The sequence below is a fragment of the Sturnira hondurensis genome, unplaced genomic scaffold (assembly GCF_014824575.4).
Source record: "Sturnira hondurensis isolate 20B ecotype Veracruz unplaced genomic scaffold, ASM1482457v3 Scaffold0005329, whole genome shotgun sequence".
NCBI lineage: Eukaryota > Metazoa > Chordata > Mammalia > Chiroptera > Phyllostomidae > Sturnira > Sturnira hondurensis.
In genome coordinates, this window is record NW_028077960.1 from 7,128,064 (window position 1) to 7,142,506 (window position 14,443).

The window sequence follows — 14,443 nt, forward strand, 5'->3', positions numbered from 1 at the left end:
AATGGTGTGGGGATTGCCTGAGGCAATACGGGGTGCCATTTGCCAGGGGACAACGGGGGAAAATTTGGGACAACTGTAATAGCATAATCAATAAAATATAATAATAAAAAAAGGACTCTAAGCACAGATTTTTCACTACTTGTAAAACGAAGAGAAAGGGGGACAATGTATTAAGCTTTTCATAAAGCTAACTGTGTTCAGTTTCTTTGAGGTGACATTAACTATTCTTGAAAAGGCCCTCCTTGAACTGAATGGATATCTTCCTCATGGTTGCTTCTAGGTCTACCCTCCACAACTGTATGAAACAAGCCTCATTCCAATTCTTCAGGAAAACTTTTCAGGAATTTAAAATCACCCCCTAATCTATGTATTTTTCACTAAGTGAAAGTACATAGAGATGATTTTTACTTTTTTCACCTTTACCCCATTCCACCCCTAAAAATAGGAGGCAAAATATTTTTGGCATGCCTCATATGTTTTTTACTAAGTAAACCTCTGAACTTGGCCTGGAATGACTTAGCTATGGAGGTGAGGACTGCATAAAAGAGCTGTCTCTGTTAGCCCTGGGGTTCCAACCGAACTTAAATGTTTTCCACCGACTTTGGGGAGGTGTATTAGGCAGAATAGCCTCCTTCCCCTGAAGATGTTCACGTCTTAATGTCTGGAACCTGTGATTCCTTACTTTACTTGGTAAAAAGGGATTTATGGATGTGAGTAAATTAAGGGTTTTGAGGTGGGGAGATTATCCTGGATTATCCTATGGGCACTGTATAATTAACAATGATCCTTATAAGAGGGAAGTAAGAGAGTCAGAGTCAGAGAATTAGATGTGTCCTGGAAAATGACTGGAGTCATGCAGAGTCCCCAACTAAGGAATGTGGATGGATTCTGGAAACTGGAAAAGGTGAGGAAACATACTCTCCCTTAGAGTCTCCAAAAAGAATGTGGTCCAGCTGACACATTGGGAAATTCCTGGACTTCAGAACTGTAAGGCAATACATTTGTGCTGTTGAAGCCACTGAATTTGTAGTAATTTGTTACAATAGTAGTAAAAAACAAATATACAGGAAGTACCAAGATTAGTCTATACCTGAAAGAACTTGGTGAGGTCAGAAACTGTCTTCTTTAACATGCTTGTACTTTTAAAAAAAAATCTTTTTTGATTTTATTTATTTATGTTTAGAGGGGAAGGGAAGGAGAGAGGGAGAGAAACATCAATGTACGGTTGCCTCTTGTGTGTCCCCTGCTTGGAACTGGCCTGCAACCCAGGCATGTGCCCTTACTGGGAATCAAACCGAGATCCTCTGGTTCGCAGGCCCATGCTGAATCCACTGAGCTACACCAGCCAGGGCTATGCTTGTACTTTTTAAAAAACTTTCCATATTGTACAAGTTTTCAGGGTCACTTTCCCATTGTAGACTATACTGAAAGATACACAGAAAGATACACTGAGTGTGTATCTTTCTTTAACCCATAATATTTTAACAATTTATTCATCTATTCATTCATCTGGTCACCTATACAGTTAAAAATACTTAAGTGCTAAATATTTATCATATCCTATGTTGATACTAAATAAGCAGAAATAATATAGACAAATCTTTGCATTTGTATAGCTTCCAGTCTGTCGTGGAGAGGGAGCGACAATTACCTTAAAAAGAGCTGTAGCCCTGGCTGGTGTAGCTCAGTGGATTGAGCATGGGCCTGCGAACCACATGATTGCAGTTCGATTCCCAGTCAGGGCACGTGCCTGGGTTGCAAGCCAGTTCCCAGCAGGAGACTCACAAGAGGCAACCATACATTGGATATTTCTCTCCTTCTCTCTTTCCCTTCCCCTCTAAAGATAAATAAAATCTTAAAAAAAAATGAGCCATGTAAAGTGTGAGTTAGGTTTTTCGTGACGTCCTGCTACATGTATTTGTTTTGCCTGCCAGAATGCCTGAAATCTATAGTAACAAAAGCTCTCTTAGGTTAAAGCATGATTTTCAGAAAGCCATTGTTACAAATGCATTTTGTTTGGCATTTACTCAGTATCATTGAAAAACACCTATTTCAACCACCCACTCAATACTTGGTTATACTTTATAATTTCCTACAACTTTCACCAAAAAAAGTTCAGTATCTCATGAAGTTGACTGTGTCTTTTTAAGCTTTTAACCATGTTAATGATGGAATATTTTTGACATGCAGAGACTTTAAAGTTTTATGCATTCACATGTATTAGTTATATCTTTTATGTTTTGCTGTTGTTTTGAAGGGTCTCAGCCATTCATTCCAGTAATTATAGGGGGAGTAAAACAGTTCTACTTTTTACATTTGGGGCCGTCCAAGTAACCGAATGGAAAGGAACTATTGCTCTTATACGCAGAACCTTAGGGCCCATCTGGGGAAATCTTCCATATCGTCCCTCATAGGCTATTAAGACCAGCAGGCGTCACTAGGGAGTCTGGTTTGAGTCCTGAAACACAAGGGGGCAAATTAAACGAATTAATCCTTTAAGTTTTCCAGGAAGGAATGTAGTTTTAGCAGAATAGTTTAGATCTATTTAAATTGTTCTGAGACAACAAAAAGCAAGTTGAAGGCCACTCGATTAATAAATTCTTCAGGAAAGTGACAGAAACACGTTCGCTTTAGGAATATTGGGTCTTTTGCGCGGCCGTAGAGCTCCGCCTTGTGCGCCTGCGTAGAAGAGTAGCGCCGCCGAGTCCGGCAGTAGTGAAAAGTGTGGTAGCGACCTCCCCAAACCTCGCCATGAAGACCCGCTTTAGCACCATAGATCTCCGTGCGGTACTCGCCGAGTTGAATGCCAGGTAGAGTGCAACAGGCGACCTGACTCATGCGGGGAGTGCGGGAAACAGAGGCCGAGGCCCCACGGTTAAATTCAAGACCAGCCGGATGTTTCCCCTGACTCCTCCCGTGCTAGTCTCTGAGGACCTGGCTAGGCCTGGGTGGGCGGACGCGTTTGTATCTTTTCCTGGCCTGCAGGATTCTTGGGGCGCGGGCTGGGGGTCCCGGCGGCGCGTGAGGCGCCCCCTGTTGCGGATTGCTAGTCTCTCCAGGTCTCGTGCCGGCTGTGGCGGGGCTCTGGCTTTGCCGGCCTGGGACGCCTGGGTCTGGTAGCTAATATTTAGTAAAAGCGAGACGCCAGGTGGACGCCAGGACGTCAGGACGCCCGAGTAGTCATTTGCTCCAGAGGTGTCCGGACTGGAGGCGTGTTTTCTTTGACACTCGTCGCCCCAAACAGAGGGAGGTGACAGATCTGGATTCTGGTTTGGGTTTTTTATTCTAGCTGTGTGAGCTTTGTCATATTTCCCAGGGCCTTGTTTACCTTTTTCTTTCCTCTTGGAGTAAACTAAGTGGATTAGAGTGTCTTCCCTTAAAAAAAAAAGAAAAAGAAAAGGTTATTGCCGTTCCTTATTGCCCTTCAAAGACGCAAGGCATTTTATGGTGTTCCCAGGGCTGATGGACCACATTGTTCTTAAATAGTTAAATTTTGGACTGAGTGCTTGATGTCCTACGGATTCTGTTCCTTGGTAGACTCCATATCTTTACAGTTGAAGATCCCCGAAGTTCCCCTCTTTCACAGGTTCTGATCCCCCCTGCAGCTTTAAATGGTGTTAAGTTTTGTTTCAAATGGTATGATTTATTACATGTTTCCTTTCTCTTTGCAGCTTGCTAGGAATGAGAGTAAACAATGTATATGATGTGGATAATAAGACATATCTTATTCGTCTTCAAAAGTAAGGCTTCTTTTATCTTTGGTAATTAAACGAGATTGTTGATTGATTTATTTATTTTTACCTACACTTTCAGTCCGTTTCACTGAGTTAGTGTTGGCAATGCTCTAAAGAAAGAAACAACTTTTTTTCTTCTGCAGACCAGACTTTAAAGCCACACTTTTACTTGAATCTGGCATACGAATTCACACAACAGAATTTGAATGGCCTAAGAATATGATGCCGTCCAGTTTTGCCATGAAGGTAAATTTTAACTTATACTTGAAAGTACATTTAGGCCCTGAGATTGGTCACTAACAGTGAAATTGCAAACTACTTGGTTTTCCTTTACTGTTATTAATAAAGTGAGATAAAATAGAGTAGTTAGTGGACACTGGAATGAATAAAGTAGAGATATTTGTTAACTCTTCCTTATTGCCCTTTGAACCCAGTTTTGCTTCCCACAGTCAGTATTCTAGTTCAAGCTTTTATACCATTTACCTGTAGTCCGATTTATGTGTCAAAACAATTGTTACTAGACCAACATTAATTTTTTCTAAAGCATCATTTTCATTAGTTATCTCATGTGTTATGATTCCCTGTTTTTTCAGTATCCCAGACCCTGGAGTTCTTGGCTTTCTATGATCTGGTTCTCACCTGCCCCCCACCCCCACCCCTTTTCCTAATTTTACTTCCCACAGCTCACTTTTATGCAACCAATCTGTATTTTTGGGAATACACAGTGACATCAGTATGTTAGCAGTTTTTATATCTTTTTACTTCTCTTCTTGCTTTTGTTTTTACTGTTAAAACACATTCTGCACTTGTGGGCATGTTATTACTCAGTTGCTTTTTGACATAATAGGTACACTGAAAAGTTCATGTGCTACAGAGGAAAGAGGGTTGAGTCAGATATGCCTAACTTTTAATTGATGGTCTTGCCACTCACTTTATAACTTGGAGAAGTTATTTAACCTCATGGAACTTAGCTTGTTTAAATGTAAAGTGTGGATAATATTTCCCTCATGGGGTTATTGGTAAGGATTAATTGAAGTGCCATGTAAAGCATCTAACACAATGCCTGACACGTATTAGGAATCCATATATATTAATTTCCTTCTTCCTCTCCTCCTCACTTTCCTTCAGAAATTTATTTGTTTTGGCATTGTGTTATTTCATTAGAGGCTTTACAGAGAAGAGCCTTATCCCCAGCAACTTAGAATCTGTTTTGGATTGCAAGTTAGGTAAGTGCTTCCCAAATCGCAAGGGCTGTGATAAAATTACCAAAGTCTTAAAAGCTTATTTAATGGTAACTCCAAATGGTTTTTTTGGAGGTTTCCTTTGTAGTAATGACACTTTATATATGTATAGCACTTTTCAAAGTAGATGGGTAATGCATATTTAAGTTAACAACTCAGTGAATATGAAGAACAAATGTTATCATTTTAGTTTTATAAATGCTGTAATAAGCAATAGGATATATGATACTGGGATAGTGTAAACAGCCCCAAATTAGGCTATAGTGTCAATGGGAGGTCAAATACTTATTAAAAACGTAGAATTTTATGAATTAGGTGTATGTATCAGTCTAAATGTATAGAAAGATTCCCTCTAATGGAGCAGGCATTGTTAAGCACTTTATAAACAACTGAAAGAGCTGTTACTGTTGTAAGGTACAGGCAGGGCCATGAACAGTATGTGGTAAATCACAGAGTTCCTAGTTCTCACATTTGGGGATGCCACCTATAGTTCAGGGGGTAGAAGGTTTGCCGTAAGCTGCTAAAGAGAAACAAAAACCCCCACAAGATTTACTTAAGTACTCTATGTCCATACACTTGTGATAATCTTCCATTTTTCACCATTCCATGGTGAGGACTTTTGGTCCTCTCAAGGATGCCCTTTATGTTCATTTTAATTCTGTATTTATTTCTTTTTTAAAAAAAGATTTTATTTATTTTTTTAGGCAGAGGGGAAAGGAGGGAGAAAGATGGAGAGAAACATCAGTGTGTGGTTGCCTCTTGCATGCCCCCCTACTGGGGTCCTGGCCTGCAACCCAGGCATGTGCCCTGACTGGGAATCAAAACAGCGACCCTTTGGTTCGCAGGCCAGCACTCAGTCTACTGAGCCACACCAGCCAGGGCCTAACTCTAGATTTCTTACATAAAAAGATTACTGGGGGACTCTGGAAGGCTTGATCATGATTTTCTCCTAGGGATTTAGAGATAGTCCTATTTATAGGTCATTGTTTAAATCAAGATAGATATAAGTTACTCTTAAGTCAGAACTGTTGAATTTCGGAAGAGGAGGTTGTTTATTCTGTGAAGTTTGAAGAGTCTACAAGTAAATAAAATGAGAATTTCAGTTAATTTGAACTACAGGGTTTGAAGAATAACTTTTCTTAGTTATGGAAAAGTTGCCATTAATTCTAAGAATGACTATTTTTTAAGGTGGTTTCAGATTAACCTCTCTAAAATTTGTGTTGAACTTGAGTCTTGAAGAAAAGAAAGCATTTTTTTTCTTAGTGGTTTTGACTAACTGGAGGATCTTTAAAATTCAGGAATTAGAAACAATTGTAAGATTTTTTTTAGGGGCTACAGAGCAGTCTTGTTTCTATTCCATGTCATACTTAACTATTTGTGCTAAAGGATGGCACAAGTAATCTAGAAAAAAAGGTATTTACCAAGTAATTTGTATTTCGGTTTAACGTGCTAATTTTATTTTGATTGCTAATAAAAACAAGAGCCTTATGACTAGCCATATGACGAATGATATTTGATAATGAATTGGAGTTGCTACATTTAGATTTGAGCTAGGTTGATCAAAAGCTTGGAGATAGTGCCAGAAAAATTCTGTTTGGGTTGTGTCACTAAAGCGTATGGCAACAGAGGGTAGTGATTGGGTGTGAGTAAGGTGGAGGACTAATTTACAAAATACCAAAAAGCTCATGGTTCAGAATTTGTATTTGAAGTGGAAGATTAGTGGAAACTATTAATTAATTTGAGCACAGTTACACAGCAGGAAATTTGGGATATTTAAAAGATTGAAATAGACAAATAAGGTATGACTTTAACAGTATCAGAGCGAGAACAAGGAAATTAGCAGTGGTATAAATTTCACAATGGGTCTGTCATCGTCTACTTAAAAATTGAATGTTGGGTTGGCCAAAAAGTGTATTTACTTTTTTCTGTTAAATAAAAAGACACGTTTTTCATTTTCACCAATAACTTCGTTGATTTGGATATTTGAGTATGTCAGCTGTCTTCCACTATTGGCTTCTAGTGGGTAGAGGCTGGGTTGCATTGAAGAAGTTAAAGTCGTACCTTATTTGTCTATTTCAATCTTTTAAATATCCCAAATTTCCTTCTGTGTAACTGTGCTCAAATTAATTAATAGTTTCCACTAATCTTCCACTTCAAATACAAATTCTGAACCATGAGCTAAATAAACATCTTCCAATGCATAAGACAGCCCTGGAGCAAACACTTATTTGGCCAAAATGTCAGTGGTACCAAGAAAGGTCACAGACTGCTTCTGACATGTTTAATCAGTTACAGAACCTTCTCTATACACTGCACAAATATTTTTTTTTGCGTTCCAGTTGCATTTTTACCTTTCTTGAAATAAGAAAGCATAATATGCTGAAAGTATTGCATATTCTTCCATCATCAGTATTGAAATGGCTGCATAAAAAATTCACTAATTTTGATGTTTTCTTAAAATACATGCTGTGATAGCTGTCATGATACAATCTCTAACAAAATTGTTTCAATTGGAGTTAAAGCACTACCAGAGCCATAGTATGGAAAAAACATAACGGACTTTTGGCCAGCCCAATAAAATACTGTTTCAGAGTTAGCAGTCAGAGTTGTTTGAACCAAAAGGTTCTCTCCTCTGATTATCTGAAAGCTTTTATTTTAGACTGTTTTATTTGCTGCTTTAAAATTATTATTCCTGATAATAATGAAAGAAAAACTTACTTAAAAACCAATACCAAATGAGTAGGAACTTACTTTTACTATATAAATGCATTTTTCTTTTGTTTCTTGCTAGTGCCGAAAACATTTGAAGAGTCGGAGATTAGTCAGTGCAAAACAGCTTGGTGTGGATAGAATTGTAGATTTTCAATTTGGAAGTGACGAAGCTGCTTATCACTTAATCATTGAGCTCTATGATAGGGTAAGTTAAATCTGGGGGATGGGGTGAAGGAGAAGTCATCGTTATATTGTTACTCATGTCATAGTGCCTTGTGGAGGCAGCTTGGCCCGAAAGTTCCCGTCTGCCACGATTGAAAATAAAACTGCCAAGACATGATCTGCTTGGGGAGGAAAGGTGGTCAATCTCTCAAAGGAGAAGGACTAAGAACCTCTTCTTCAACGGCTTTTATTAGGTTCAGAACACATAAGAATACACGTATAGCTCATCAATCAATGTCAGGCAGCAAGGATCAAACAATAGATAATATTTCAAAGAAATCTGAGGGCTTAGTCTGAGTCAGTGTCTGTCAGGTAAGGGGGTTGCAAAAACTTTGGGAGACATACTCATTTCCTGCTTGGACCCTTATCATGTGAATGAAAGCACTCTTAGCAAAGCAGGCTTCACAGGACTTTAGAAATTCTTTCTATGCTCGATCACCCTGGAACCCACTCTAGCCAGCAAAGGGCTGCACCACCCTACCTGTTATAGGTTTTTAGGTTTAAGTGGATTAGAGCCAGGAAGCCCTTCTCCCAGACAGAAATGGGGACTCAGGCTATGTCAGAATAGCCAGGGAGTGAGGGTCCATCACTCCCTCTTTGCTGCAACCCACCTGAGTCTTTTTTTGAGGGCCTCCCAAGTGATCATGTCTGGCTTAGGTCCCCCCTCTGAGGGGTCTTACCCATCTCTGACCTAACTGACCAAGCGTTGGGAGCAGAGATGCTTGAAGCAGAAGCAGCGCTCCTACCAGGGAGATAAGCTTTGTCTCCTTAGTGGCTCACAGTCCTAAGGTCACTCACTCAGCCTTAGCCATGGGGGGGCAGTTACAACTGAAACCAGGCAGAGCGGTTCCCAGCAGTGCCTTAAAATGTGGATGGAAAACTTTTTTCTGTATCAAAGGCTAGTGTTGATACATTAGGTTAATAAATGCCAAACAGTAAAATGTAATTTTTCAGTTAATAACCTTCATTTTGTCTGAAGATCAGAATTTAAGCAACCCTCGGCCTTTTAAAATGGCATTATGAATGTAGGAGATGAAGATCTGAGAATTGAAGACATTCTCTGTTTTTTACATTTTAGGACTAGTGTGGTGCAACCAGAAAAATCATATAGTTGAGTCATAGATAAGAGAGCAGTTGAGACTCAGAGATGTTTCCATGTCTTCGTAGTGTCCTCAGTCCTGAGAGGAAGGCTACCGAGGGCTTCTGTTTACGCAGTTTACACGCTTCTCTGCCTGTGATTCCTTTCACCACCTTTCTACCCCTTCCCCTGCAGGCGGTGGCAGCTACCGCCGCTGCCCATCTGGAATTGTTTCTGTGCGTGCTTTTCAAAGGTGATACATTTTTAAAATTTGTATGATTACCCTCTTCCAAGATTTTTAAAAATTTTTATTTATTTTAATTGATGTTCAAGTAGAGTTTTCTGTCTTTTACTCCCATCCCAGCCCACCCCCATCCCCATTTCCACCCCCCTTAGTTTTTGTCCATGTGTCCTTTATACTTGTTTTTAAGATTTTTTTGTAAAAACTTTGAAATAATTAAGACTCACAGGAAGTTGCAAATGTAGAACAGAGAAGTCTAGTATAGCCTAATTCAGTTTCTCTCAGTTGTTACATCTCATGTAATTATAGCCTAATACCAAAGTCAGGAAATTGCTTTGGGCACAGTGTATGCATATAGTGCTGTGCATTTTGCCACATCTCTACACTCATGTGACCACCTCTGCACCGAAGATAGAGGATTCTTCCATTACTACAGAGATTTTCTTTGTGATACCCCAGTAACACCCACCCTTCTTCCCACCTTCCTTTCTTCTGGCACCTACTAATCTGCTTCATCTGTGTCACTTGTCATTATAAATTAATTTTCAACAAAGAAGGCAGTGTCAGAACCTCAGTGGAAAGGACATACCAGGCACTCTGAAGCAGGAATCAGTAAACTACAGCTTATGGCCCCTTTCTGTAAAGCCTGTGAGCTTAATGGTTTTTACATTTCACAGGGGCACTCTTAAAGTGGCAGAGACCATATGTGTCCCACACACCCTAAAATAATTTAATATCTTACCTTTTACAAAAAAGAAAACATTTGCTGACCCCTGCTCAGTAGATTTGTATTACTTGAGCTGATACTGCTTAGACAGATGCCAGACTGTCGGGTACTGAGCTAGGATTTATAAGGCTCTTCAGTCTAGAAGCGGGCGCTTTCATGAAAGTAGAGTGCTAACCTGTGAGCTAAGAATGTGCATTTGATTACCCAGAACTGAATGAACTGGAAAGAATCTAATTGTGCATATTTTTTCAGAACATTGTTGGTAATTATTTTTATGATGACTATATGTTAAAGTCCTTTACCTTTCTCTGACCTATGAATTTAAGTGACTTTTTAAATTTTTTTATTTTATTTTAATTTTTTAAAAGATTTTATTTATTTATCTTTAGAGGGGAAGGGAAGGAGAGAAGGAGAGAAATATCAGTGTATGTGTGCCTCTTGTGAGTCTCCTGCTGGGAACAGGCCTGCAACCCAGGCATGTGCCCTGACTGGGAATTGAACCGCGATCGTGTGGTTCGCAGGCCCATGCTCAATCCACTGAGCCACACCAGCCAGGGCTAAGTGACATTTTTTAAATGGTAGTTTGCTATTATCATTCTCTCAATTTAGGAACAAATGCCTTTTCCTGAGTTGTTTTGTTTGTTTTGTTTTACTGCTAATGGCAGTATGTGTTTTTACATACGCTTGATAAGAATTTGCCCTTTTGCCCTGGCTGACGTGGCTCAATGGATTGGGTGCTGGCCTGTGAACCAAAAGGTCACTGGTTCCATTCCTGTCCAGGGCACATGGCCTGGGTTGCAACTGATCCATGTTTTTCTTGCATATCGATGTTTCTCTCTCTCTTTTTCTTCCTCCTTTCCCCTCTCTCTAAAAATAAATGAAAATTTAAAAAATACTAAAAAGGAAAAGGTTCTACTAAAAAAAAAACAATTTGTCCTTTTAACCAGGATACAGTTAAGCAAATTGTACAGCCAAGGTCATATATACAGTGTCATGGTGGAGAATAAATCCTACTTAATTCAGTATGATGAGCTCATCATTAAACAGCAAAGGTTATAGTTTATATGTAGAACCATTGTCCACAAAGTCTTCTTGAAAACCTGGTCTTGTATCTGTTCTGTGGCGTATTGAATCCTCGTCTACAGGTCATAATGTCACTTCCTACAGATTGAGTAATTTACAAGTATATGAATTTACCTACATTTTAGGAATTTACCTACACTAAATCTACATTTGCCACAGATAAAACTGGTAGTGATATTTTTTGGTTTGGTTTCACAACTTTGAGAGTAAATAATTTTTTAAAAGATTTTATTTATTTATCTTTAGAGGGGAAGGGAAGGAGAGAGGGAGAGAAATATCAATGTATGTTTGCCTCTCGTGCGTCCCCTGCTGGGAACTGGCCTGCAACCCAGGCATGTGCCCTGACTGGGAATCGAACCGTGATTGTTTGGTTCACAGGCCCGCGCTCAATACACTGAGCCACACCAGCCAGGGCTAGAGTAAATAATTATTAAATCTCTGGAATAATAGAGATTCTTGAAAATAAAACCCCAAATTTCTAGAAATCTCCAGGCATCAGTGATTATTATGGCTTTACTAATTGCTTAGGACCATATGGCTCTACATTTGCTGACTGTAGTACAAGAAAGTTTGTGTATGTCAATTAACATTTCTTGCTCCCTTTATGTAAATCAGGACAAAAAAACAGTGAAAGTAGCTGTGTGTATGTATGTTTAATCAAGAATAATTTTAGATATTATGATTATGAGAGGGGATGTTAAAAGTTATCCAGAATTTGAAGAGACAAAAAGGACTAAAGGCCATTGTGGTATACTGCCGGATGTTGTCTGGTGGGCATTCCTGGGCATTCTTTTGTTCTCTCTGGATGTGTCTTTGATTTGCTATTTACTGTTGATTAGGTTTCTTTACAACTCAATAAGGGTAGACTTTCACATGTAGAAAACTAATAGCAGTGCAGTAATTCTTGCCTAGTAGCAGTGAAAATTTAATTCAGTAGATATTCAAATTCTATCTGTCCAGTGAAAAAGATACACCCAAAAGGTACAGTTTTACCCCAGATTGACAGTCTGATACAATCATTCTTCTCTCAGCCACCCTTAAGTACTTTACTTACTTCGTTTCTTTTAGAACAGGTTGCCATCTAGTTGGTTCTCTCACTAAGTTAAGAAGTACATTTTTGACAGTTAGGAAGATAGTATATGTTGCCTTCTAGTGGCCATTATTTCTATTGCAATTAGTGTCAGTCAGGTTGTTGCTTTGGATGTTATCTGGCCTTTTTTATCTGGATGGTTAAACAATTTTTTTTTTTCTATTTGTCTTTGGTTTTTAGTAGTATTGCCATGATGTTCCTAATTGAGGTTTTCCTTGTAACTGTCCTACTTGGGTTCCTGTGCTTCTAGAATCTGTGAGTTGGTATTTTTCATCAGTTTTGGGAAATTCATCCATATTTTCTTTAGACCTTTCTTTCAGTTTACTAGTTTATTGCTGTCAGACAAGAATTTTGGAATCATTTGTAATTGCTTTGTATCTGATACCTCCATGTGTCTTATTTTTTTGAGTTCATCAGGGTACCACTGGTTAATATCACAGTTTTCACAGGTACAAGATTATAATTCAGCATCTGCGTACTCTGTTGCATGCTTCCTATCCGATGTCCAGTTGTCTTCCATTACCATATACAGGGTCTGGCACAAGGAGCGCTTTCTTTTTTTATTACAGAATCTTTTATTACAAAAATCATAAGCATCTAATGTCATACTCAAGCACAACATACGACATTTTAAGTGAAATGTTCAACTTGCTGTCCATCTTGTGCATGACATTCACGTACCCTGCCAGCCACACTCAGGCAGACCCTACTACTGCCGGACCCTGTGTTCGATCCCCGTTCCCCGCTTTGCCCTCCCCCTTCTCTCTTTTCCTTTTGGTAACCATCATTCTGTTGCCCGCGGTTCCCTTTGACTTAAATGACATTTTCTTGTTTCTTGGCATTTCTGGTTATTTTATTGTGTGCAAGCAGTGAAGGAGGAAAAATACTATATATGTTGTGAGACCTGTGATGATGCTGTCTTCCTTTAAAGAGACTAGTGGTTTGCTTTTGACAAGTAGCTAAGGGTTCAAGTAATCCCAGATTACCTTACTCAGATCAGGCATTGGATTGATGAGAAGTTGGTTCTGAGAAAGCTGATGCATCTCCAGTTCACCCCCTCCTCTGGGATGCACACTTTTGGGGTCACTATTCATAGCTGGACTAGCAGAGATATCTCTCCCCCCACCCCAGGACTTCTCACCTTGGGTCTCCAATTTTTATTCCCCTTAGTAGTTCTGTGAGTCGGCCAAAATTTGTGCTCTGCTCCCCAGCCTCCATCGCTTCTTATTACACAAATGATCCCGGGGGAAAAGTAGCCCCAAGTACGGGGCTCACCTTCTTGAGTTCTGTTCTAGATTTTAGTCCTGTGAATGTTTACTGCCTAGTTCATATTTATTTTATTTTTTAAAGGGCATGGTCTGTGTATTTTGTTCAGTTTTTCTACTTTTCAGTAAGACAGTGGTTGGGAATGTGTAGACTACCATTTAAATTAAATAATGCTTATACAAGTACTACATGAATATATTCTCAGTATGTAGATAATTACATAGAATTAAAATTGAAGGTCTTGGTACTCCTAGCTCAAACCAACTCCTCATACTAATATAACCGGTTTAGTGCCCTATTTATGGTCCCTTTTTTGTGCTTCCCCCAAAAAAGAAAAGAAAAAATTTTCATTTGGAGGTTAAAATCTCTCGAATTTAACTAATTGCATGCGTGCCTTAGGTTTGTAGGTCAATACAATCGTTTCCCCTTATCTACAGTTTTGCGTTCTTTGGTTTCTGTTACCCATGGTCAGCCATGGTCTGAAAATATGAAATGGGAATTTCCAGAAATAACTCATAAGTTTTAAACTGCACATCATTCCGAGTAGCATGGAGATTTCCAGTTCTGTCCCACTCCATCATCTCCTCCCTCCCGTGTCCCAAGTATCAGGGCTGTATGTATGTATATGTAGCCATCTGTTAACGTATTGACTGTCCCGCATTGCAGTGCTTGTGTTCCGAACCTTCTTTTACTTAGTAATGGCTCCAAAGCACAATAGTACTGTTGCTGACAATTCAGCTATGCCAAAGGGAAGTCTTAAAAGTGCTTCCTTTAAGTGAAAAGGTGCAGAAATAGTATAGGTAAGGTACAGTACTACCCAAAGTTTCAGGCATGCTCTGAATGTCTTGGACTCAGCTTCTACAGATATGGGGGGGGGGAGGCTACACTGGGCTTGCGTTCTAAATTTGGGTTTTTGTATCAGGCATGGGCCTTTCTGGGTGGGGGTTCTGTTTTCATTTTAAACTTGGCACTTAGTGGCATCTAAAAATTCTTTCCATAGCATGAATGAATTTGTGTAATCTTTATTATTTTAAAAATCTCAACTCCCT

General features: G+C 39.2%; 1 protein-coding gene across 1 annotated transcript in view; it reads left to right on the forward strand.

Annotated features, from left to right (window-relative positions):
* The first annotated feature begins 2,669 nt into the window (after nucleotides 1–2,669).
* The window catches only part of NEMF (nuclear export mediator factor), a 59,390-nt gene continuing 47,616 nt past the window's right edge, over nucleotides 2,670–14,443 (forward strand). Inside the window, exons 1-4 of the mRNA XM_037047182.1 lie at nucleotides 2,670–2,810; nucleotides 3,672–3,740; nucleotides 3,878–3,980; nucleotides 7,767–7,892. Coding sequence (XP_036903077.1) covers nucleotides 2,752–2,810; nucleotides 3,672–3,740; nucleotides 3,878–3,980; nucleotides 7,767–7,892 — 357 coding nt within the window. The 5' untranslated portion in view covers nucleotides 2,670–2,751. The remainder of the gene's footprint in view (nucleotides 2,811–3,671; nucleotides 3,741–3,877; nucleotides 3,981–7,766; nucleotides 7,893–14,443) is intronic.